The 25,914-nt window shown below is 47.1% G+C and overlaps 1 protein-coding gene across 1 annotated transcript in view; it reads right to left on the minus strand.

Annotated features, from left to right (window-relative positions):
- The window catches only part of LOC144139769 (lysosomal alpha-glucosidase-like), a 45,767-nt gene extending 31,397 nt beyond the window's left edge, over positions 1-14,370 (minus strand). The window contains exons 1-4 of the mRNA XM_077672030.1: positions 14,173-14,370; positions 11,984-12,094; positions 8,315-8,437; positions 610-779 (exon numbers count right to left, since the gene is read on the minus strand). Coding sequence (XP_077528156.1) covers positions 610-779; positions 8,315-8,437; positions 11,984-12,094; positions 14,173-14,364 — 596 coding nt within the window. The 5' untranslated portion in view covers positions 14,365-14,370. The remainder of the gene's footprint in view (positions 1-609; positions 780-8,314; positions 8,438-11,983; positions 12,095-14,172) is intronic.
- Positions 14,371-25,914: the final 11,544 nt, after the last annotated feature.

Raw genomic sequence — 25,914 nt, forward strand, 5'->3', positions numbered from 1 at the left:
TCTGTGACGTAATCCGGCCCGTCGAAGAACGTCAAGACAGGGAAAGAGAGAAAAATCTTTCGAGCCAGTTTCCAAGTTATCTGATGAGCATATAGCAGAAATGTTTGGCTTAGGTACTTTGCAATCCCCTAATCTAAGTGCTGGGTGTGTTGGGTGACTACGTTGTGCAAGAATTTAGGATTTAAAAAAAGTTGAAAAAAGTGTTTCAGGGCCCCTTTAAGCAATAGAAAAAGGCGTTGACGTTTGTTGTTTTAAGCTTTTAGCTTATTATTGTAGTATTTTCTTTATCTCTACCCTCAGGGAAAAAGTCCCGCCCAGGCAGCTTTTCCCCTAGCGGACACTTCTTTCCTAGGTGGAGAATAAAAGACAAATTGGTATAATACAGCCGAAGATCTGGGAACGACCGCCTCCTGGTGGAGCTTAAATTACTTCATTATAAACAGCAATGCCTCTTTTAGTGATGCAATCAATGAACAGAATGTGAAGTTGGAGCACGATATCACGCTGCGCGCGGACACTGCCTTAGCATGTTTTCGTAGCGTTCACTGTCTTGCAACCATCTCATGAAACGGAGCATAGGTGGAGAAAACAGTGTAGGGGAACGGGTACCTGAGCGTCATTTCGGCGAGCAGGTACGGGTACGCGTTCCTCAGGTTGCCGAACGTGGACAGATTCATCCGCGCGGTGCCGCAGATGTCGGTCGGCTCGCCATTCACCGCCGCATTCGGACACTGGGGCGTGGCGGGCCCTCGGTGACGGCAGCGGGGTGCCTCCAAAAGCTGCGTGAAAGAGTGCGGCATGTCTTTCGTTCTTGACGATGAAAAAGGAAACAAAATTAGCAGTGGCTTAGCTCGGATATGCCAGGATATACGTAGCGTGAGCTGGGGTTCAGCTGGTTATTCTTAGGTTTCCTGGTTGTCTAGGTTTAGATTGATTATCATGCTTACTGCTGCTAAATTGATTTCAATTCAATCCAATTCAATTCAATTTTATCCAATCCAGCCACAGCGGCGGAGGCTCCAGTGCGCCAGCGGTGCGCCGGTAGACGTCACTGCCTCGCGCATGCGCAGCACGGCTCTCCAGGAGCCACGCGAAACTGCTCAACCTCGGCCAGTGTAGTTCACGCTACAAAATTAACGCGAGTTCGACGCATGGTAAATCCACTGAAACAACGGAGCTGATTTCGGCACGTTGGCGTCCACCTCTTGCAGAGGCGGGAGTCGCACAAGACGGCACTCGCCGCGGTATGCATACGCGGCGGAAAAATTAGCCGGGGCACGCGAACGCGCGGCAACATGCATTACACCACCACATGACGTACGTTGCACTGGTATGGAGACATTTATGTGCGCACGCGCGTCAAACTCAGCTCACTGCCCTGTATTTTCATTGGTGTCAAGCCGCAAAGCTTATCAGGTTCCTAGTTCATTTATTCCTAGTTATTTTTTTTATTTATTCCTAGCATATCAGACTCCAAGTTTAGAATTCATTGCGGAGGCGATTGTACCAAGATATGTGAGCACGATATAACGCTGCGCTTTTGTTGTCAGTAATTACGTTGAACGTGCCTCGGTTTTAAAAATGCCGGATGTCCTTTAGAATTTAATGCAATATTCCACCTGCCCAGGGTTAGCTTGTATATGAAGAAGAGGATACGGACGTCGGTATTTGATGCCATCTTGGGTACCAAGCACGCGCCACAATATATCTTTAAATGACCAAACGGCACCCTTGAAAGTTAGGGCCCGTGGCTGCAGCCACCTAGCCCCACGGAGTCCAGAGTTACTTCGGCCACTAAAAAGTTAATTATTCAGTTTTAGTTAATTAGGCCACCCACATAAATAGTTATCACCTCAACGTGTGTCCCCCTTGGTGCATAACCTCACTGCGGCGGTGGTGTTCACGTACATCCAAGCCCCTAATTAAAAAAAAAAAAATGTCCAGTTAACTTTGATCATCCCGTATTACGCCTCTAAGCCTTCCAGATAACTTCGAAATGCGATTAGAAGATGTTTCTCTTTTCCTTAGTGTAGGTCTTGTCAGCAAGTACAAGAAAGTCACTCAATCGATATCTCATCTATTAGCCAGTATCCCTTCAGCTGCAGCAATAATTTATTTGGATAGCCATCTAATACCAAACTGCAACGAAAGTAAATCAAAGCTAGAAGACGTATTTGCAGTGCAGAGAAAACACCGCAATGCTACTGTGTCCTGGCGATAACTCTGGCTTTCCAAGCGATTGCGAGCACGAGAGAAAGAGTGAAACCGTTTATCGGCGGTGTTGTCGGCACCTTTACGACAGACCCTTGGGGTAGTTTCCCTGTCGTACTCGGCAGAGTAGATGAAGACGGATTAGGGATCCACAACGGGTAACAACAATTAAATCCGGCCCATCTTTCTTTTTCCTATAACGGGTGACATGGCCAGTTATCTAGAGACGCAGATTTAGGTAGCGTTTTTTGAACCATGTTAATTAAAAGGACCCTGAAACATTTTCGATAAACGATCTAACGTTTTCCTTCGCGCCTGGAAGCATTACGAAAGCTACAGTTATCGCCAGCACGGAGCGGCACTGCGTGATTTGCTCGTCGCACCAGATACGCCTTCCGTTTCTGCTTTCTTTTTGTGGCATTATTTTTAAATTTGCTATCGCAAAGCGTACATCGCTGCAACTGAAGGAAAACCGGCCAATAGCTGCTACGTCGCCTCTGTGACGTAATTCAGGCCGTAGAAGAACGTCTAGACCGGGGAAGAGGGAAAAACCTTTTGAAAGAATTTACAAGTTATCTGATGGGCATAGAGCAGTGATTTTGGGCTGAGGTACTTTGCGACCCCCTAAACTAAGTACTGGGTGTGTTGGGTGACTACATTCTGCAAGCATTTAGAATTAAAAAAAAAGTTGATAAACTGTTGCAGGGTCCCTTTAACCTATGTTACCCAGCAACGATATGTACAATTATAAGGCGAACCCCCCTTTTTTTTAATTTTACAATCGTGCTCAAAGCTGAAAGTGGCTTCAAAGCGGCAAGCCGCATTTTCATGTACATGAACGCCTCCAAAATACAAATAGATGTAATCAAAACAAAAATTAAAAAAAAATTTGGAGTAAACTTTCCTGCGAGTCACAATCAGGGGCGTGTTAGAATAGTGCAAGTATGGTGTTTACTAGTCTGATCGGTGACACCAGCTGTTAGGTTCATTCAAGTCGCGAAATTGCACTCGAAACATGTCTATCACAACAATACTAAATTTACTGCTAGTTAAATTGTAATATAGCCTGTGTTATGACGAATCAGTTTGTGGTTATGTTACTGGTGCAATGTTAAAAGCTAAGCTCAAAGAAGGCCTTTGTAGGGTTGCGCAGTGGAAGCGCAGCGATGTTAAGCCACCGTGTGAGCACATTTGTCTGGAGTGGTCGTTAGTCGATTAGACTATATAGACGAGTATGTGTTATATGACTATGGTTGTTCGTTTCCAGGCTTAAAAATTTTTAAAAGCGGGGGTAAAAATCGGGTGCTATTTTTTAAAATGATAATAGCGCAGAAATCGGGTTTTTTTTTATAAAAGCATTCTGAAATTCAGGTTTTTCGGGCTAAAGTACAGATGCACGATAGAAGGCACTCAGTTTATTTTATCAGTAAGTATCGCGACCTTCCTAACTCCAACGCGTTAAAATTGGTGCTTGTTTTAAGTTGGTAATAGAGATGTGAGGGTTTTCTAGCAAGTATTCTTCGAAATTCGGAGGTTGTTTGGAAATGGATCAGTAAGGATGTCAGTAAATAGCATTGATAACTTCGAAGGAATAAAATAGTTTATTTACAGAAACCTGGTCATCGATTTTTTTACGCAAACGTGTTTACATACGTTATCATCTGCATGCGCAACATGTCGGTCTCCATTCGAGACCTGTCCGATCGTTGAACGTATCTCAGCCGGCAGAAAGTTCTATCGACATCACGGCTTCCATTTCCAGGCACTGTGCTATGGTGTAGTGAAACTTGTGTGTGGTCAACCCCTGGGCTGGGCAGACGGCTGCACCAGGCTGGCCGAAGACTAGGAAGGGCAGGAAGAGAGAGTAGCGCTCCTACAACCCCCCCTCTGCCCACATGCCTCGCGGCGTGGATCTGAGGCGGGGAAACTATAGCTGTGTGACGCAATCGGATACCCCGTGCGCGTCGAGGAGTAGGCGTGACGAGCACCACCTCATCAGCAGTCTCGGTTGGTTTCCGACACTAGAGACATCCGCGCCTGGACTGTGGTTTGGCGAGATGCCTTGAGGACTTTCTCCGTAGGCTTCTATTGTATATAACTGTCCGCGTGTGCCTGTGAGGTCGCTGTAAATATTCGCAAGTCTTTCGTTTCGTTTTTTTTTTGCGTGGTTAGAATTACAAGTGATGGTGACGTACGACGGAACGAGTCGTTAGGTCTGGTGCGAGGTGCTAGTTGGGCCTCTCATCCTTACAAAAGTTGCCAGCCCGCCAGGATCCAGCTAGCATATTGACCAATAGAACGTAAATACCATACAGAGAGGCCTCACTGTGGACCTCTAAAAGCTTAACAGCACTAGGCGTCCAGCACGGTTTATCTGGGCGTGAGCTACGCGCGTGGGTCAAGAAAGAACGCGCCGATCAGCGCCCGGAACGACTCGCTCAACGGCAAGCAAGTCGCGAGGAGGACGATAGGCAGAAGGCCGCGGACGAAAGGCGCAAAGAGCTTCTATTGCTTGAGCCCCGACTTCGGGGACCGCCGTCAAATGTAGGGTCCCAAGGGAACCTCAGCCACGAGAACGGTGTAGGACCTATCGGCACGCCACCCCCTGGGGTCATGGTCAAACCTCAGAAGCTTCTACCCATCTTTGACGAGCACCGAAATGTCTTGCATGCATATCTACAGCGCTTAGTCCACAGGAGAAGTGGGCCACAGCCATCAGCATGTGCCTCTCTGGGGAAGCTTTCACCGTGGTAGGCCGTATGACAGTTGAACAATCTCTGGATTACCCAACGGTCAAGAAGGCTCTGCTGCATTCCTTTAACTTACTGCCCAAGGCTACCAAGAGAAATTCAGGAAAGCGCGAGCCATGGAGACTGGACGACAGCTTGCTGACCGACTCTCAGGATACTTTGCCAATTGGATCGAGACGGCCACGTCCCCCCCAAAAAACATTAGCAGTGGCTTAGCTCGACTATGCCACAATATGCGTAGCGTGAGCTAAGGTTCAGCTGGTTATTCTTAGCTTTCCTGGTTGTCTAGGATTAGCTTGATTATCATGCTTACTGCTGCTTCAATGACGCACACACGGCGTACGCATTATGTGACACATGTGTATTTATGAAGCGGCTCCGGCGCAACGTCACCAATCGCCCAAGAGCTAAGCTGGTTCCACAGACACACGCCGGTGTTGCTGCGACGCACGAGCCATCGGTCCCCCCCCCCCCCCCCGGCCACCCCTCGTCGCATGATCGCCAAGTGGACCGGGCCGCCACGTGCGGAATGGAGGTCGGTGAAGATGCTGGGCGCGTGGGGTGTGTGAGAGATGCCGGGCAACGAGCAACGTTATTTGCGCCGTGGAGATCACTGCTCCTCGCGCATGCGCACCACGGCTCTCCAGGAGCCACCGAAACTGCTCAACCTCGGCCAGTGAAGCTCACGCTACAAAACATTCGAAGGACTCAGGGACCTTGTCGTCTCCGAGCAGTTTCTCAGTGTTGCAACGCCAAGCTCATTGTATTCCTGAAGGGGCGGGGCGGCAAGACGCTGAGTTCTCTGGCTGGCCACGCAGACCGCTTCCTGGAGGCCCGAAACACCACGAACCTTGGGAATAACAGTGAAGAAGAGACACCCAGAGACGGAAGCCACGCCCAAAAGAAGCCGCTAAAACGCTACTTATGCGACCGCATCGGCCACACGGTCCCTGACTGTCACGTCTCTCCAAGAAGCCCACAGAAAGGCAAGAATACAGCGTTATCACATTCCCCGCCTCAGATCCACGCCGCGAGGCACGCGAGCACCGGGGCTGCAGGAGCACTCCTCAGTGACGGGAACGAGAGGTACGCCGGGCACTGTCGCCGGCCCGGAGCAGAAACCACTGCAACGATCGAGCAGCTTCGTTCCGACCGTCTCCTCCTTCGCGCGCCTCCGTCTTCTCTTCCTCCACTTCCTCGTCATCAGCCAGCCTGATGCAGCCGTCTGCCCAGCCGAGGGGTTGACAGCACGCACTTTCACTACACCTTACCACAGGCACAACGATGTCACTGCAGCATATGCTAAGCTGGGGTTGCATGCGGTAGAGTAATACCAAAACGCAATAAGTTGGAAATCTGTGTTTGTGGGGACTGCTACAAGAAAGTACTGGTCGAAAATGGCGGACCGTCAGCGCAAGGTTGTGCAGATCGCCACTTCGAAAAGGTCCATTCGGGGAGAGATCGGGTTTAACCCGATTCTCCTTAAACATGTTCGGGGTGTAAAAATCAGGTAAAATCGTGCTTTACCCGAAAACGAACAACCCTAGATATGACTAATGTTTAATTTTCACGAACTTAAGACATCCAATCATTTGAAGCGAACGAAGGCCCACGGGCAAATAAATTAGAGTCAAAGGGAGGAAAGCTCGCAGCTTTCCTTGATTTGACAGTCGAAAAGCCGAATGGTTTGCAAAGTCAATGAGGGAAGCAGAACATGCAGCCATCGCCTTGGATCTTCCTCAATCACACGTTTGGATGGTATTTACCGATTCCCAGCAAGCTTACCGGAATAACCAGTCGGGGTGGGTGTCCCGAGCTGCACTGCGTATGTTAAAAAACTTCTCCTCAGCCCGTTCCATCGAGCTCATCTGGACGCCCGCTCACGCTTCCACTGAGGGCAACAAGTTTGCAACCAACATGGCTAATAAAAGTATTTCCTCTTCTGCTTGTTCCTAGCAGCAGCGGCATGGGTCACATAGCGGCAGCTAAGGGCTGTTTAAAAATTGTTTTAACGAAGATAGTCTTTCTGGGGCTATTTACACGTACAAATTTTGTCTGTATGTCTGTTTGCCTGTCTGCGACTCGATTCAGCCACCCGGCCAAAGTGAAACGAATGCTGCGCAATAGTCATATACTCACAGCCAAATCTAAACGTCCAAACCCGGTGTCAGTGTTCATACTTGTCAACATTGTTGAACAAGAACAAAACATTACGCAAATATAAGGCAGCAAATCAATACATGTGATATTTGCAGTGTTTCTTTATTAAAACTTCGTGGATGCTTGGTTTTTTCGATAGCAAATGGAATACTACATCAATGGCAGAAAACCGTCGCCTGCTGTTGCCAGCTCTACCTCCTGGCGGCATTTAAGAAACCAAACGGCAATAGCAACGAAAGGTTCCACTAGATGGGAACCATGTTCCGCTTGGAACGCTCGTGGAGTAGGGCTACGTGGTTCTATAAACGTTGTAGTAGGGTACCTCGATTGACGCGCGTCTCCGCCGTACGGCGGAGCTGGCGTCGAGGCACTAGACTTGGAGCAATGGAACGGGGTAAATTTAAACTGACTTGAGCAAACTTCTAGCCTGTTATCTTGGAAGGAACGAGACGGGAGGGGAACAGAATGGGAGGCGAGCGGGAAAGAGAAGGAAGGCATTTACTTGGCAGGGGCGCCAGTCGTCTATCGTCTTGCGTCGACATTTGCAACAAAAGGAGCAGACACGCGGCCAATTTTTTCGTTCAGTTAGGCGCGACCGGGAGCAGTTGGTTGGATCCGATGGGTTTATACCAGCCAAACACAGTTATTTGTGCTGTGTTATTTGTGCTGGTAGAGTCGACAGAAGCTGACGGAGTCTTTTTCTTCGTTTAGTTTTTGATGACTTTCCCACCTCTGGGGACAGTGCGAGGTAGAGTATTTCTTTGTTATTTTGCGTTTTTATATCGCTTTACCTCCACTCTCTTGGACGTTGTTCTTTATTTACGTACAAATCTAACACAACGGGAATTTTGAATAAAAAGAACACTGTCGTCTTAACCTATGTACTCATGTTCTGCATCAAATTTGCCAAATGAATTGCTTCGCGCCAAGCAATGTCGACACGTATGAGCCGTGAAAACAGCGTAGTAGTTTGTAAAGGCCTTGCCTTTAAGTACTTCGTGTCGACGCTGCTGGCTAAGACAGAAATTCATATTGCAACGGAATCTGATACCGACTCCAAAGGAAAGGCGATCACAATAAATTAAAACAATCCTCCTGGGGTTTGCGAAGATGGTGTTCGCGTAAAAAAATTGTGATTCCAAATGAATTGGGCACGCAGCAAGTCCAAGATAGACCCTCAGGGAGTCACTTACCAAGAAGTCGTAGGAGCTGTTGACGATCGTGGAAACATTAGAGTAGTCCAACATCCATACCCAATGATGCTCTGCCATGGGATGCGTGAAGTCTATGAAGTACACCTCTTTCTTTTTCTCGTCCTGCAAAAGTATACGGAACATGTATAGAACGGACAAGACTAGAGTCTTGCGAGGGCAACGTGAATGCTCGGCCTGCTCACAAGTGTTGTACTCTGACGTTTCAAACTTCCAAGCTTTCTATAGTGACGTCACCGCATCACGTGGTTTTCATTTTTCAAGCCGCCGCTATGAAAAGGACAGGCACTCGCACTACCGTATTTTTTTTATTTCTTGGCAAAACCAAGGGGAGGCTGAGACTGAAGGCGAACGTGGCCTTAAAGAGGCCTCAGCCACCCGGTTTATAGCGTACATAATAACACGCCTGTTCACAAATTTAAGCAATATAGCACAATCGCAATACAGGAATAGCCCAAGGCAAAGTCATTACTACATTTCCTTAGTATTATACAAAGCATAGGTCTAAAATTCACGGAAGGATCACAGTGTACACATAAACGCGGTAATTCGTACGCATTAACTTTCATCAGTTACACTACAATGTCACAAACACGTATTAATGTATTTTTGTTTGTAATTGTTTTTAATTTCTACCTTTAGGGGAACATATAGAGACATACTTCAAACCCTTAATTATATGTCAGTATTGCAAGCGTTTTGCTTAAGCAACACTTCTTTGACCTGTTTTTTTAACGTTAGTTCACTGGCGTAGAAGTTTAATTTTTCTCCCAATTTATTTAATATTTCAGTTGACTGGTACAGGAAAGATTGCTCACCATAGTTCGTTCTTACTTTTGGAGTGTGCCGTATTGTATGCCTGAGATGGTAGCCAGAAGATTTATTGTTAACTTGATTGTGGGTCTTTTGCTTATAAATGGTGTGCAGAACCTTCATGTACTACATTTGGTCAGCTGGAAGCACTGAATATTCAGTAAATAAAGGACTTGTCCTCAAATATGCGTAACAGCCACGATAATCTAAATATATGCGCAAAATTCCTTTTTGCAATACAATGATCCTGTTATAATTAGTTTTGGTTGTGGACCCCCACACCAAAACCCCGTAGCATAGCTTCGAATGTTAGAACATTGTATAAGTTTTGTTTCGACCATAGTGGTATCAAATGGCCGATTCTATATATGAGACCTATACTTTTAGAGAGTTCGGTGGACAGGTGAGAAATATGCGTATTCCACAAAAGTTGTTCTTGAAACCAAACACCTAAGAACTTCTGTTCTGTCACTCGGCTTAACCTGGTTTCGTTGAATATAATCGGTATTTCTTTCTCGACATTTTTATTGTACGGCCTAAATATGATGTAAGTTGTCTTTGTAGCGTTAGGTTGTAATTTATTATCTAATAACCCATTTGATAATTGTTCCAAGTAAACATTTACCATTGAGTGAAGTTCAATTATATTATCAGACGTGAAGAATACGTTAGTGTCATCCGCATACATTACATGTTCTTGCGGACGTTCTATATTTGTGATCTCATTTACATAAACTATAAACAGTAACGTGCCTAACTTGGAGCCTTGCGGGACACCGTGTTTTAGCTCTAATATGTCCGATGCAATAGAGTTTAGTTGAACAAACTGCTTTCTTTAAGTCAAATAGCTTTTTAAAAGGATACCTGACATGCCACGTATTTCATATCTCTCCAATTTATTTAGCAAAATATTATGATTTCTCGTGTATAACCCACCCCTGCATATAATATGCATCCACACTTTCAGTCCGCCAGGAAAAAAAAATCCTGGCGTATTGTCCGCACATTTGATACAGGAAAGGCTGCACTGAAGCTACTTCTCAAGCAACACATCACATACTATGTAGATAGAAAAAGTGTATATTTAGCAAGTAGAATAAATTGACTGCAAGGCGAAGGTCACAATTCACTCATTGTCACTGCTCTCGCTAAAGCTATCACTGAGCCGCAGCCCTCACTTTAGTACACAAGGTCATATCTGGTTCCATCCATGTTGTTTGTTTTGTTTGTTTGTTTGTTCGTTTGTTCCTTTTCTTCCTTGTCCTTGTATGTTTTGCGCAATCGCTGGCATGGAAGGCTTAGTCAGTGTTACTGCGTTGGAGCTACACGTCACAACGCAGATTGCAGTGAAGCTGCACTATAAGGAAAAACTCCGCGTATTATCCGCCCCCCTATTTTGCCACTGAAATTTTCGCATTTTTGGTGCGGCTTATACGCGCGAAGATGTGGTAAATAGCTCCGTATGACGGCCATCTCCGTCTCTCCTTATCGTCCGGCCACTCTGGGTCGGCGTAGGCGGAACAGCAACAAGCAACTTCCGACTAAGGCGTTGCGCTGCCGAGCACGATATCGCGGGTTCGATTCTCGGCCGCGGCGGCCGCTTTTCTGATGGAGGCGAAAAGCAAAAACGCCCGTGTGTTCCAGATTTGGGCGCACGTTAAAGATCCCCAGGTGGCCTAAATTAACCCGCAGCCCTCCACTACGGCGCGCCTCACCGCCTGAGTTGCGTCGGCGCGTTAAACCCTACAATCAATCAATCAACAAGCAACTTCTTAATGCCATCAGAATGGGCAATTTTCGGCCGCAATGTACGGTTATGAATTGGCCGCTTTGACATTGTAGGTGCATCTCCCCCTGAGCCATTCCATCGTGTTTAGGTCAGCCGCTGATCCTGAATTATCTTTGAGATATAAGTGGAAAGAGGGTAAAGGGATGTGCCCCTTAGCGCAGTGCAAGTTCGGGGGGTCACATGGATGGCAGGGGAAAGGGAAGGGGTCTGGTGTAAAAGTTGTCGATCACATCATTCGCCGACCCCGCCCACTCGGATCTGCCAGTGATTACAGCGTTTTTTCTCGTGTAGTGAAGTACCGTTACATGCTGTCCAACCCCCAAGCAAACCGAAAGCCGAGGTGAGTAGAACTCGAAGGGCGGAGTGCCAGGTTCCGTAATGTTCCACTAAGCCTATATTTTATAAACACCGTCAACATCTCCGATCAAAATTTCAAGTATTAGGAAACAGTAAGGTTGAGGTTTGGTCTCGTTGGTTCAATATCATCGCGACTACAGCGCAGAAAAAACGCACAAAAGGAAGGAAGGGGACGTAATCTTTGTACAAGAATTTTCTTTTTCGCTAAAAAAACGTGCTGAAAATATTTACTCCAACCCATGAGTGATACGGATACATTTTTTGCTATTCCTGTCACAGACGACACAATTTCAGATAAGACAAGTAACAATCTCAGAATAAGACGACTCCTTTGCTCTTTTGGGAAAGCCGAAGACGCCGCATTGGTTTAACCATCTAGAATTCAAATTCATATATTATATGCGTGTCCGGTTGGCCTCTAGAATGAGTAACTTCTTTCTCTTGCACGGGGTTAGCGAGGCCATTCGGATAATTTCCCCAAAACGTTCCTCCTCATTTTGTCTTATCGAATTGATAAGTAGTGGTTGATATCGTGACGCATCCGTGGCACGGCCGCATGCGTCTGGCTCATAGATGCGCTCGAGTGGTATTTTACCGGCTGTTTCTTCAAATGCGCATCAGTATCGACGCACTTGTATCTTGCTCATACAACCACGCTCGCTTTCGATGTCAAAACGTCCTGTAAAACTTACGTAGCAGGTGTAAGGCCTGTCGCCACTGCTGTCTTGAATGACGACTTTGGGAGTGATGCTGACGTTGAGCTTTGTGATAACCTTCATCAATCCCAACCGGTTCACTGCGGCCTGCGATACAAAGAAACGAACGATCAGGGGTGCCACGCTGTAGGCTAGTCGGTAACCGCCTGTTTATTGCGAACAAAAAAACTATTTCATATTTGCCGCGCTTTCGAGGCGCTTTTTCAAAGAAAGGGCTACGAGTTGTGCCGCGCCTCCGCCAGACGGCGCCACGGGTCCCGCGACCGAGAGAAGACGCAGTGAAACATCCCCCTCGCGAGGGGCACGATCAAATGCAGAGCATTTCCGGGGCGCACGACGTTAAGTAGTTTGCGTTACGTTAATGTTGTTGCACTTGTGGCAACTGCTGACGAGAGAGCGCTCGTCAGCAGTAATTTGAATGAGTGAACGATTTAAGGCGCGTTCGTAGTGTCCCATTCTGTGTCGGCTTTGTGGCGCCGTGGGTAGAGCGCCATGTACATTGCGTTCCGCCCGCAGGGACGAGGAATCGAAACCGGGCGCCGGATAGTATTTTTTTTATACAGTAGGGAGGGGTGCGGTGCGGACTACGGACGTCAAAGCGGGTGACATCGTGAGTTACTGAAATGCTCTGCATTTAAAATATGTTTCCGTGTGTGTTTCTTAAATGAGACATGAAGACAAAGTGAAATGCTGTCCAAGTTGAAGGAAATAGCCTTCGGTCATTCACTCGGCTCCATTCCATCCGCAGAAGACGTTTCTAACACAACAAAAACAACAAAAGACAAGAAATATAGAGAACTCCCAAATTTAGCGCTACACTGACGTAATACGGGGAGTAGTGACACAATACCGTCCGGCGCTAAAAAAACATCTGCACGTTAGCGTCTAATGGATATAATAAAACGGAACGGGAGGACTTCCTACGATCGTCCAGTCACGTTTCCCGGTGGGCTTAGGTCAGTGGCCGCCGATCGTACAAACAGGATTCTCTGAGCACGAGATCGCGGGTTCGATTCCCGGCCGCGGCGGCCGCTTTTCTGATGGAGGCGAAAAGCAAAAACGCCCGTGTGTACGAGATTTCAGCGCACGATAAAGATCCCCAGGTGGTCAAAATTAATCCGGAGCCCTCCACTACGGCGTGCCTCATCGCCTGCGTTGCGTCGGCGCGTTAAACCCTACAATCAATCAATCAATCAATCAACAAACAGGATTCTGGGACGTCACAGAGAAATTGCCGGGAAGCAGCTGCGGAGTTGCATCTCTTTTATCTATTTTAAAGAGACGCTTTTTACCTCTACCCCCCAAGGGTTCTGTTGCGACCGTTGTTGTCAACAGAAAACTTCCGCGAACAGACAAGAGAAGCTACTGGCACAGCCTGGAATCGAACCTGGAACGAATAGAGGAATGGAGCGAAAGCCCGTTGTCTTACGGATTGAGCTACAAGCGCACGCGGAGACACGGGAGACAGACGGTGCACACATCTGTGGGTTTACCGCCTGCATTGTTGCAGAATGCCATGTGACAGCGTCACGCGACCTCTCGCACCCCTGTGAGCTCCACCTACGGCACGTGTAGCGGCCGTGGGCGCGCCTTGCGCATGCGCTAGGAGCTAAAAAATTAAAGGAAGCTGACATCAACGCACTTCTCCCCGCCTGTACCGCCGATTTCGTCGCCTCCGTCGGTGGCGGCAGAGACGGAGAAGTGAGTTCGTTTAACGCCAGGTTTGAGCTTCCTTTCGTTTTATAAAAATAGTTTCCACTCATGTGCTTCACAAATACAACTCAACCAACCACCTTTCATGAATCATGCATTCATTACACGTTAGCAAAGAAAATCTCCTGGGGGTAATAAAAGGTCTGGCTGAGTGCATTTCACTTGTCTCTGGTTTCACTATTTGTAGAGCCACATGCGTGAATCCAAGTGACGGCACGTGGGTAATCGTTGTGGGAATCGTTTATAGCTTCGCTTTTTACCCACTTCACTCAGTGGATTCGCGCGCTTTTTTTCTTAATATCTGGACAATTTTTTTGAAGTATCTGATAATATTTCTATTTTTAATGTACCAAACCTTTGTTACGTCTTCATCGCCCCTTTAAAGCTTTGGCGTTTCAACACTTAGCAGCACACCTCAGCTAAGCCCCATCCTGAAAGACGCCTACACTGACCGCTAGCTGCTCGTTGGTAGCGATGCTGGCGAGTGCCACGGGTCCGCTTGACGGCAGCGGGTAGAGCAGCGTATTCATCGAGGCGAACGCGGGTCGGCCGACAAGCCACTGGTACTGCTCCGCGACCACCATGGGCGCAGGTCCAGCGAAGACGAACAGGTCCAGCTGACCGCCGGTCGTCCGGAGTGTCATCTTCCCGTGCGGGGACGTCAGCAGTTCTGGACGCATACGCATGCGTATTCTGAATGTAAGTAGTGCTGCTATCCGTGCCAATTGGTTCAGAATTGAAGGTTGGGAATGACCAGCGCAAAAAGATGCAAACGCCAAGGGGAGTGGAAAAAAAAAAAACACACATGCTGGAGTAGCAACTGATATTTACTTAAAATAAAAAATCAAAGCCGCTTTCTTGAGAGAAGGATGGCAGAAATGCGAAGGTTACTCCCACGCAACCCCTGTAGAAGTCAAATGACAAAATCCAAACTGCTTCGACTGTGACGGAAGTGCGCAATCGCATAGAAGTCGGCTTCATAACGCGTGAGAACCAGGTTCGGCTCCGACCACGAGAAGCGTTTTTTAACTGCAGAGCACTTTATGGGCTCGCCTGGTCGTCGTAGCTCACTAACGGTCGATGTCAAGCGACTGCCGGAATCAGGCGGCGCCGCGAGATGACGGACCCAAGTAGAGCCTGGTGTACCGTCGTCGGGGAGCCACGCTGAGGCTTCGAAAACTACGTGGTTTAAACAGTCATAACCATTCGAACCTCGTGACCAGCTGGCGCTTGTCATACATCTCCTCGTTGTTTAGCGCGAAGAAAACTGCATGTACATTTCAGGCAAACTCTGTGTGTAAACCGGCAGCCGCCGCGTTAATTTAGTCAAGAACGCTCGTTGGGTTTGTTTTTACGATAGTAAGCGAAAAAAACGGCCGCGAAAGAAAAAAATGGGGCGTTCGAAATGATGCAGGAAGGCTCAGGCCGCTCAAGAAAAAAAATTACGCGTTCGAAATGACGCAAAACATCTCCAGCACACGAAATTAAAGCAAGCGCAAAAAGAACAGAACTCCCGCTGGCAGAGTTTCAGGGAGGGGGCACGCGAGCCCTGCGAAGGCGGGATATTTGAATTGCATATTCATCAAGAGAGGAGTGAGAGAGGGAGGCGAAGAGCGTGCTGGGTGGTAGCAGTGAGCGGATAATGGCGGCACCACCAATTATGGCGAATCACTGCTCTGCACTTCCGGTAGCTTACAAATTGCGTGGAACGGCTTTAATTGTTTCTTGAGGCGTTTGATGTGCCTTCGCTTATAATCACCATGTTTTTTTTAACCCGCTGTGTAAAGTTGGTTTTCCTGCAGTGCGATTTGGCGCGACACCGGCGCGACACCAGTTGTGTCATTTCTAAATCCTCGCTTTAGAAATGACGCAACCTGCGAACAGTCCACGGCCAATGCAGGCGTCACAGAGTAGATATCTTTGGAAAAGAATGCTATTGCTCTACCACTTGTTTTTCGCTTAGCTTCAGCCGGTAGTCCAGCGTTAGCGCTGCCTCTTGTCCGCTTCGTGGTTGCGTCTTTTTTCCTCAACCTTCAATCCTGAACGCAATCCCTCTATTCCCAGAGGGGTTTCAATTCGTTAGTACGCTTCACAAAAAAGAACATTAGGATCACAATAATAAAATTTGCGTAAAAAGTGAGTAGAGGGGTAAATGCGTAAGCCGCTCTGCTATAAAGCGAGCCCCTTTAAAGTCGGCCGTCCTACTGTACAGAAAATTATTGGTGCTATAGGACATTTCAACAAATATATCCATGATTGATTGATTGAGGGGTTTAACGCGCCGACGCAACGCAGGCGATGAGGCGCGCCGTAGTGGAGGGCTCCGGAATAATTTTGACCACCTGGGGATCTTTATCGTGCGCCGAAATCTCGTACACACGGGCGTTTTTGCTTTTCGCCTCCATAAGAAAAGCGGCCGCCGCGGCCGGGAATCGAACCCGCGACCTCGTGCTCAGCAGCGCAACGCCTTAGCCACTGAGCCACCGCGCCGGGTTCAAATATATCCATGAGCGCTATGTATACCCCGCTATAAACCAAGCCCCTTTAAAGTCCGCTTCACATTTTCTCTCATTCCATTGCTGAGAAGACTCTCTTAAAGGGATTCTGCAACACTTTTTTCAACTTTTCTTGAAATATTAAATGCTTGCAGAACGTAGTCACCCAACACACCCAGTACTTAGATTAGGGGGTTGCAAAGTACCTCAGCCGAAAATTACGGCTGTATGACCATCAGATAACTTGTAAACTCGCTCGAAAGATTTTTCTCTGTTTCCCGGCGTTGGCGCTCTTCGAAGGCTCGAATTACGTCACTGAGGCCATGTAGTGGCTGTTGGATGTTTTTTCTTCAGTTACATCAATGAACGCTTTTCGATAGCAACTTTGAAAATGAAGCCGCAAAAACAAAGCCAAAATGGAAGGCGTATCTGGTGCGACGTGCAAAACACTCAGTGCCGATCTGTGCTGGCCATAATTGTATCTTTCGTAGTGGTTCCAGACTCGAAGGAAGAGTGAAAGCACTTATCCAAACTGTTGCAGGGTCACTCTAACCAGCGGAGCTGTGCTAGGCCTGACTACAGTCTCTGCTGCTCTCGTCTCACGCTTTCTCTGGAGCAGGGCTCCCAGCTGCGCCAAAAGCGGTTTCCAGTAAGGAAAGAAATCACAAATATTCGCCTCAAATTACTAAACCCCCCCTAGGGAGGGGTTTTTATACACCGTAAAATAAGTTACACCCTTTTGTCTATAACTAACGCACTTACACCTTCAAAGGGTGTAATTCGGGATAAAACACCCTTTTAAAGGGTGTATTCTTGTTTTTCTAGGGTGCAAGGGTATCATAGACGAAGAAAACATCCTAAAGGGCGTTTTCTTCTGGATTTTTTGCTGGGGGTAAGGGTGTTAGTTTTAGACCGTAATTTACACCCAAAGGTGCAAATTATTTTACAGTGTATCTTGGTATAAGACAGTGTATATAGCCAGGCCTCCCCTCCCCCCCCCTCAAAAAATACAAAACGTCTCTCACTGTTGTGGAATGTATCTAGAAAAAATTATATAGATATAAGCCGCTGAAACAATTTCACCATTGGGCCAAGTTTCATTTACATGCCTTAATTAGTTCACGGTGAAGTTTTAAACTTAACAGAATTACTGTCTCCTGTAAATGCATGTACATCTACGGTGGGAGTGTGGTTACAGAAAGCGGCATTAACTGTTGTATCACCGAAACTCTCCGGCAACAAATGATATGACCATTAGAGGCTAAAACGCCACAACGTTCCGCACCACAGCATCGCTGGTCATCTTTCATCACAGAGTAAGAGGTCGTCGAATTTTTTCGTACCGATTTGGTTGCCATTGTTGAGAAACAGGCCGTGGGCCGCTCCCGTCTGGGGCTCCACGAAGATGAGGAAGGGATGGTCCGCAGCGTTCGTGTGGGCGCGGTCGTTGTGCTGGTCCAGGAAAAGCGCGGAACGTCCATCAGCAACCTTAATCTAAGTCACCCATTCCTTACACGAAACATAGCCGAATGCGGTTAAGCAAGCGTGGTTCCCAGCCAACTATGGTAGCCTGTCTTAGCTTTTATTTCTGGTACCTATAACGCTGAACTTGCCGCAGTGCAACTGCGGTGCCAGTGACAGGTGCGTAGTATTTGTTTTGGAGTTAGAGTTATACGAGTATATATAAAAAAAAAACGATTTTGAGAATGCTTGAGGTAATTTTCCATGTTAAATATTATTGCTTCAATTCGAATTGGTTCAGTTGGTTCACTCGTAATCGTCGTCGCCATGACGTCGGCACATTCATTACCTTCATCCCCATCCGTTTGATGCCCCTGTAAGGATGATGACATATCCATAGACACCCTATCGCTTTTTTATGCGACATCCCCATCTATTCTTTGTCCCCGATAGTTTTCTGAGCAATTTAAGACATTTAGAATTCCTTAGCGCCACAATATAACTCTTTTCTCTTTTGAATAATTAAGCTGACCTCCATTTTATTTCAAGCTTTTCTATATGATTCCATGCTTTCTTCCCATAGCTTAGCACTGGAAGCACGGATTGGTTGTACAGCTTTTATTTAAGTGGGACAGATAACGTTCTGCTCGTTATTTACTTGACAGTGCTTTTGAACTGCAGGCGAGCGTTCACTAATTATATTCCCGATTTATCTTTTGTGGATAGGATCATAGCTGACAACTTTTCGAATACTGCATTCATCGACTTCTTTTAGCACTTTGTGGACGCGAAGGGATGGCTCACTGCTTGTTTGTTGGAAAAAAACTTTATTCTCATTTGCCTTTTAACCTTAGACAGAGCTTTTCGAGTCCACTTCTTCGGAAATTGCATACGTGAGGTACAGGCCACGAATCGTAGTTGAAAACTTCGTTATTTGGTATTCTTTCCGCCCGTACGCCCTAATCGTGCAAGACAATGCAGCTCATAAACGCTCTTTCGCATAGTATCTTGCAGCAGTATTCGGGTATCTTTATATGGTGCCGATTCCAGTTAAACGCACGTGGGGTTACGTGAGTGCCGTTTATTCACCTGTGCTTGCCTCGCTAATATTATTCGTTACTGCCACATGCTCCTTACATCTCCCGAACTAAATTTCTTTCCGCCACATTTCTTGACCTCATTTTGCCTCCGTCAAGGCTACGTTAGCTGACTATCAGAAAAACACTGCGTGCACTGGCATTACAAACGATGTAATCGCATTACAAACGATGGCATTACAAACGATGTTAGCGATGGTATCGCTAACTAACCCAGAAACATTCCGCAATCACCTGCACAAGCATTTTTCCATGTAAAACCGCCAAACAAGAACGCTGGCATTCCTTTCTGTTAGCACCATGATGTTTTCCTTTTCCTTTCTTTCCTTTTTTTTTGCGGTTGCGGCTACTACACTAGATGTTCTTGTTGCTTGTACTTATTTTCTTGCCACTCTTGCTCGCTGTTATCATGTTCCTTTTCTCTTGTTTCAGTGACTTGTTGCTGTATTATATATCTAGTTTTTGTATAACTTCTCTTGTTATTTGTTGATGATCTGCCCTTTCGCACCCCTTACCCAATGCCCTGCTGGGCCTGTAAGGTATTTTGAATAAATAAATAAATAGGCAGTTAACCCTTTGGTGTACACAACAAGGGAACAATTGTTATCGCGTTGAAAACATTCCAGGTTAGCTATTTCTCACTCTTTGATTATACCAAAACAAATCCAAAACCTAAGAAGCCTTTCATTGCTGAGGCAAAAGTAAGACCCGTGTGTCCCACTGTCCAGTTGGGTCACTTTGCTGAAAAGGAGGGGGGGGGGGCATTTCTCCTGCTGCCTACTTGGTGCAGATACTTCTTCTGGTGAAATGGTGCGAACAAACTGTTCAATGTGTAGTTAGCATGGACTTCTTTTTTGGTGGTTGAGCTCTTGCGGCACCACCACGAGGTGAAGCTCCAATTCGTTGGCGCAGACATGCTAACTGTCGACGTATACCACTGAAGTTTTTCCAGTAAACGTGCTTCTTCAGCTGGTACATATTTGTTCTTTCCTTTATACAAAAATAACGTCGGTGCGGTATGAACAGCCCCCAATCTGTCGTGAGGCGAATGGCACCGCTTTCAGTAAAAATCAGTTCGTTTATCTATACACGCTCATAAATAACAGTTGTTTGCAGCAGCAATTGTTTGTTTGCAAGTAGTTGTTTTGCAGCAATTGGTTGTTGGCAAGTAGTTACTGATGAGGAAGAAAGACCTTATTTGTTCACCAGAAGCTTTTTTCTGCTTGAAGGTAGCTCCCCAAAACGTACATGTAAAATAAGGAGAGACCGATAGCCGCGACGTCCTGACGATACGATGGTGCTTCTATTTACAACATGGCGACTGATGAAGACGAAGCAGCTCGAGCGAGAGCTGCTCACGCGACTATGGGCACCGATGTGGGCGGGGAAGATGTAGAAACTTTATAGGTGTCTTCATTGCTGCACCGATGATGGTGATCACATCGGTGCAGCAATGAAGACACCTATAAAGTTTCTACATCTTCCCCGCCCACAACGAACCGTGGTCAGGCCGCTTCCATAAACTAACACAAGTTCGTTCCGATCCGATCCGGTAGGCAGTCATAAGGGGAAACTGCTGCAGGTGCCGTCTTTTGAATGAATCCTCGCTGGGAATATCGGCGCAGTCGACGCAGCCAGGTAGAAATTCGCAAGCCGTCTTCAACGCTTTTGTACTCAGATGTTAGTTCTTCAAATGCACATTTCGAGATCCGAAAAAAGTTTCCCTGGGACTTCTGCTTCTTTCTGGGGCTCTGTACACTGACAATTCTGTTGCAGTTATCAGATGTTTCCTTTTTCTTTAAATCATGCTTTCCGCGAACTTTCTTTCTTACGCCGGGTTGTCTGGTAAATTCGGCAGCACTCCTCTTGGGATATTTCTCGAAAATGGCAGCATCCCGCTCCTCAGTGTCGTGCATCGCTTTTCCTTTTCGTGTCTTGTCTTGCCCTTGATGTGCTGCAGGTAGTACATTCGTTGTCTCCAGCTCGATACGTCCGTCATACGTAGCCTGTGCTGGTGGTAGGGAATTTAATGAGCAAACTGTCTCGCTCGAAGTAGTGTCGACGAATTCTTGAAAAACAGACGAGAGTAAGGCATCTTCAGTTCGAAAATCAAGCGCAGCCAATGAGGGAGTCGCATTCTCCTGTTCTGCTTGCGGTACGAAATCTGATGGCAGTGATGTTGCTGTCAAGACAGTTTCTTCATCCGAAGTTTCGAGATCACGTGGGTCGTGGCATTCCTCTGTAGCCGTAAAAAACTCTCCGAAACTTTTAGATGAATTCAATTTCTCGAGGATCTTGCAATGCCCTGTGGTGTCGTAGTTTTGGGTTTTCAATCGATAGTATATGCGGATCATAACGTGAGTAACATCGTCATCGTACTCTGCGTTGGTTGCGAATTCCTCATCCAAGTGGTCGATGTCAATAAGCGGTTCAATGTCCTCATTCAACCGTCTAAGTTCAACTTCAATTTTCCGAAGCTGGCGCAGAAAGCTCGTCAATAGCTCGCAAACATCGCTCGTCATTAGAGTCAGCCCTAATGCGGCTTCTGCGTTTCTGCGTAGTTCAAGAGCAATTGACCGCGTCCTTTCTCTGGTCATCTTCAGTTCGTGCAGGCGCATCTTAGATTGAGGAACACCCTGTTCGTGCATCAGAGGTACTAGTCTGTTTTTCATTGCGCGATGAGCTGCGGCACTCCCCTCACCTTTTGCGGAATCGCTTTCTAGACCCACCGAAGAAAATCCTCGGAGGGGAGGATGCCTCGTCGTCTTGCCTGCCCATCGCGTCGGTCAGCCATGGGTAGCACCATCGTCGATATGTCCATCAAATGGTCCGTCGTCGGCGTCGAGGGGTCCTCCTTCTCGTAGGCCAAAGTTCGGATGACTCCGAATCGCGCTGGGCCTTCTTCCCGGGTTTATCGGCACCAAAAATGTAAAATAAGGAGAGACCGATAGCCGCGACGTCCTGACGATACGATGGTGCTTCTATTTACAACATGGCGACTGATGAAGACGAAGCAGCTCGAGCGAGAGCTGCTCACGCGACTATGGGCACCGATGACGGTGATCACATCGGTGCAGCAATGAAGACACCTATAAAGTTTCTACAGTACAAATTTGAGACATGCATATTAAAAACCAAAGGATTCTGCTCGGCTTGCAGCGTACTTCTCTTCCGTGGCAACGTTACGAAAATGCATGTGGAATGCTCTGCTACAGTTGGTAGGTGTAGTTCGTGACCCGTACGCAATGACGCGATATTTGTCACGAAGCAACAGTGCCGAGAACCTGAAGTAGAAAGTGGGACGTACGTGTCCCGCTGTCCAACCAAACGTCAAGTCAACCGAATTTTAATTCACTTCAAAACATCCCCAGCTTTCCCGCTCAAAAAGACAACCACCCAGGAGCCTATTAAAATCATAGCAGAAACGTTATAAGTCGCACACAGCAAGACGTCGACTCGGGTATGAACACTATAAAATCTTAGCAGAACCTTGAATAGCCCTTGTGTAACTCGTTGCCCAAAGTCACTGCAAATGCAGTTCAACGGGATAGTTTTGAGAGCTCTGGAACCTGGTAAAGGAAAAAAATTCAAACTTGAAACTTTGCACGCGGAAAACTTTTGACTGTAATATCATCTGTGACGAAATTGATTGCACTACGTTGAGTAACTATAGTGTTATCACTTCTGAAATAATTGCTATGAGCCAGAAAGCTGCACTTGAATTCAGTAGCACGATCGCCCAGTGACAAGTAAATATGAACTTGGTTCTGCAACAGAAGGTTGACGTAAGGAGGCATCTTCTTGACGTGGGTTGCGGCCCTTTTTCCCTCACCGATATCACGGCCCGGTAGAAGAGGTGCCTGGACGGCTCGCTCAAGTTCAGGAACGTCTCTCCCGTCGGTCCACGCCGGATACCGTAGACGAGGCCCGCGTGCGGCTTCAGCGTTATTTGTTTCTGCCCGTCCGCGTAGTATAGGTGTGCCAGATTCAGTTCGAGGCTGCAGAAAGGGGAGCCGCGAGCCCTCAGACGAGTGACCCTGGTTTGGCATTCCGCTGCGGCGTGTTACGGCGGTAGCTGTTAGCGCCGCTCCGTTACGAGTGGCATGGCGTGGCGTTTCGAAGAATTACCGCCAATAGTAGAGACGGCGTGGTCAACCTCCCAGTGGGGATTGGCTGAGAAACATGAAAATTGAATAATTCGTGTAGCAGACGATGCGGCTTTCATAGGGAATAGGCCAGGGAGCTTGCAACGCGCAACATATAGCTCAATTCAACTAGAACTTTGCGCATAAAAAATAGTCCAGCATTGACTGCGAGATGACGCAACCATATACTTTCAAACTAATATATATTAGAGGGAAGTCTGGTGCAGCAATCGCAGGCCGCCGTGGGGGGCGCCATTGCAGCTCGCGACGTCGTTCCTCGCCTACTTGGCTTAACTAGCCATACGGCTTCTGTTTCGTTTCGAAACCAAAATAAACAAAAAGGGTAACATTTTTTTTTGTTCTGCACTAAGCTTCTAAACAATCGCGGCAATTACATCTTACTGAAGCTTCAATTGTATAACAAATCAAATTTGAATAACGTTTTACAGTAATATTATTACTTTTTTTCGCAGCCAGAAGCAACTTTCTAGCCGGTTTATGAGCCATGCCAAGGACAAGTGGAATGTGGCTGCCCGGTACATGACGGAGCACTCGCTGAATCGCGGTTGCCCTAGACGGTGGCGCCAGATTTACCTTTATTATACATAAGTATGAAACTCTAGACGTAACCATCGGCGCCAAAGCAATACACAATGGTGAAACATACAGTTGTGTGTCAGAAGTGTCCAGGCCAGGCGAAAAGTTAAGAATTCAACGTGCGAGCTTACCTTTTAAGCTTTACTTCACTGTTTCACGCCGTAACGTTGCGAAAGCGCTATCGTTTCACACAGACATAAAATATTTGGCTAGCATCCAATGGTTAAGCTATTGCTTGGAATTTTTCTAAACTGGAAATATTTGGTGTGGCCTAGGAACTTTTGACAAATGCTGCACATTGTACTCATGAGCACCACCACTCGCATGTTTTTCAAACAGGACACGCAAGGAAGTCTCACATTAAAGAAAGTCTGCAATACCTTTGCGAAGTCCTTCTAACGACTCTAAACTGCGCGGCGACTCAGTTTTGTCGCGTTTCAATCTTTTATCCCCAAATGTTGGGCATGACCAGCTTCAGTAAAAAAAAAAAGAGAACGGTTGTCATCTTGATTGATGTGGTCGGCTCTTTGCTGGTAGAGATATTGCAGTTGTGCGACAGACTTGTGCTGCTGAACTTAATCCCTCAACCCTATCTCCCAACGGGATTGCAACGGTGCCACGAGGGTCCACCGTTAACGACAATTACACAAGTAGTCTCTACTGCAATTAATTGACAGGTTATAATGCTCCGTATCACACCACTGTTAAGCATGGCAAAAAATTACCAGTGGCTTAGCTTGGCTATGCCAGGATATACGTCGCGTGAGCAACGGTTCAGCTGGTTATTTTTAGGTTTCCTGGTTGTCTAGGATTACCTGATTATCAGGGTACTGCTGTTAAAACGATTTCTAATCCAATCCAGTCCAATTTAATCGAATCCAATCCAATCCAGTCGTGGCGGCAGCGGCTGCGGCGCGCCAGCTGTGCGCCGTGTGACGTCACTGCTTCTCGCGCATGCGCAGTACGGCTCTCCAGGAGCCAGGCGAAACTGATCAACCTCGGCCAGTGTAGTTCACGCTACAAAACAGACGAAATAGGTTACAGAGGCGTTCCTTCTCTGTCCCGTCCACGTGGTCCCGTCCTTCGTCTGGTTGTTGCTGCGCTTAACGGTGGTTCCTTACTTTCATCTGCGAGCCTAGTACCAATGTTTTGACACGAAGGGGCAAACGGGCTGACGCTTACAGTGTTCTGTTGGGCTTGTCCTTGGTTCCTTACTTTCATCTGCGAGCCTAGTACCAATGTTTTGACACGAAGGGGCAAACGGCTGACGCTTAGTTTTCTGTTGGGCTTGTCCTTGGTTCCTTACTTTCATCTGCGAGCCTAGTACCAATGTTTTGACACGAAGGGGCAAACGGGCTGACGCTTACAGTGTTCTGTTGGGCTTGTCCTTGGTTCCTTACTTTCATCTGCGAGCCTAGTACCAATGTTTTGACACGAAGGGGCAAACGGCTGACGCTTACAGTTTTCTGTTGGGCTTGTCCTTGGTTCCTTACTTTCATCTGCGAGCCCAGTACCAATGTTTTGACACGAAGGGGCAAACGGGCTGACGCTTACAGTGTTCTGTTGGGCTTGTCCTTGGTTCCTTACTTTCATCTGCGAGCCTAGTACCAATGTTTTGACACGAAGGGGCAAACGGCTGACGCTTACAGTTTTCTGTTGGGCTTGTCCTTGGTTCCTTACTTTCATCTGCGAGCCCAGTACCAATGTTTTGACACGAAGGGGCAAACGGGCTGACGCTTACAGTGTTCTGTTGGGCTTGTCCTTGGTTCCTTACTTTCATCTGCGAGCCTAGTACCAATGTTTTGACACGAAGGGGCAAACGGCTGACGCTTACAGTTTTCTGTTGGGCTTGTCCTTGGTTCCTTACTTTCATCTGCGAGCCTAGTACCAATGTTTTGACACGAAGGGGCAAACGGGCTGACGCTTACAGTGTTCTGTTGGGCTTGTCCTTGGAGGTCACCCTGAGCAAGTCTTCGCGTTCGAGACGGACGGAGTAGGAGACCGGAGTGTAGCCGTCTGGACTCGCGGACGCAACGGAAACGGGTGGCACGAACTCGTGCCGGCTGTCGTCCGAGATCTGCGTTGAAAATCCAAGTGCGTGCGTCTCACTGTCACGTACAAAATGCAGTGCTATAGTGAACTATATATATATGTTATACGCATTCCCTCTAAAACGAAGACACACACACAAAGAAGCAAACAAGGGCCCTTTCTTAAGAGAAAGATGGTTAAACGCGAAGCCTTCTCCTATGCGACGTGAGCTAAAGTCAAAATACAAGATGCCACGACCGTGTCGGAATGGCGTAGTGCCTTCATCAGGGGTTCTGTTAGAATGACACACAACACTTCTGTACACACGTCGCATACGCGGGACTCCTTTTCTTCTCACCCTCGTCAAG

Source organism: Haemaphysalis longicornis, unplaced genomic scaffold (genome assembly GCF_048455015.1).
Source record: "Haemaphysalis longicornis isolate Haplotype H1 unplaced genomic scaffold, Haemaphysalis longicornis Haplotype H1 scaffold_5, whole genome shotgun sequence".
Lineage (NCBI taxonomy): Eukaryota > Metazoa > Arthropoda > Arachnida > Ixodida > Ixodidae > Haemaphysalis > Haemaphysalis longicornis.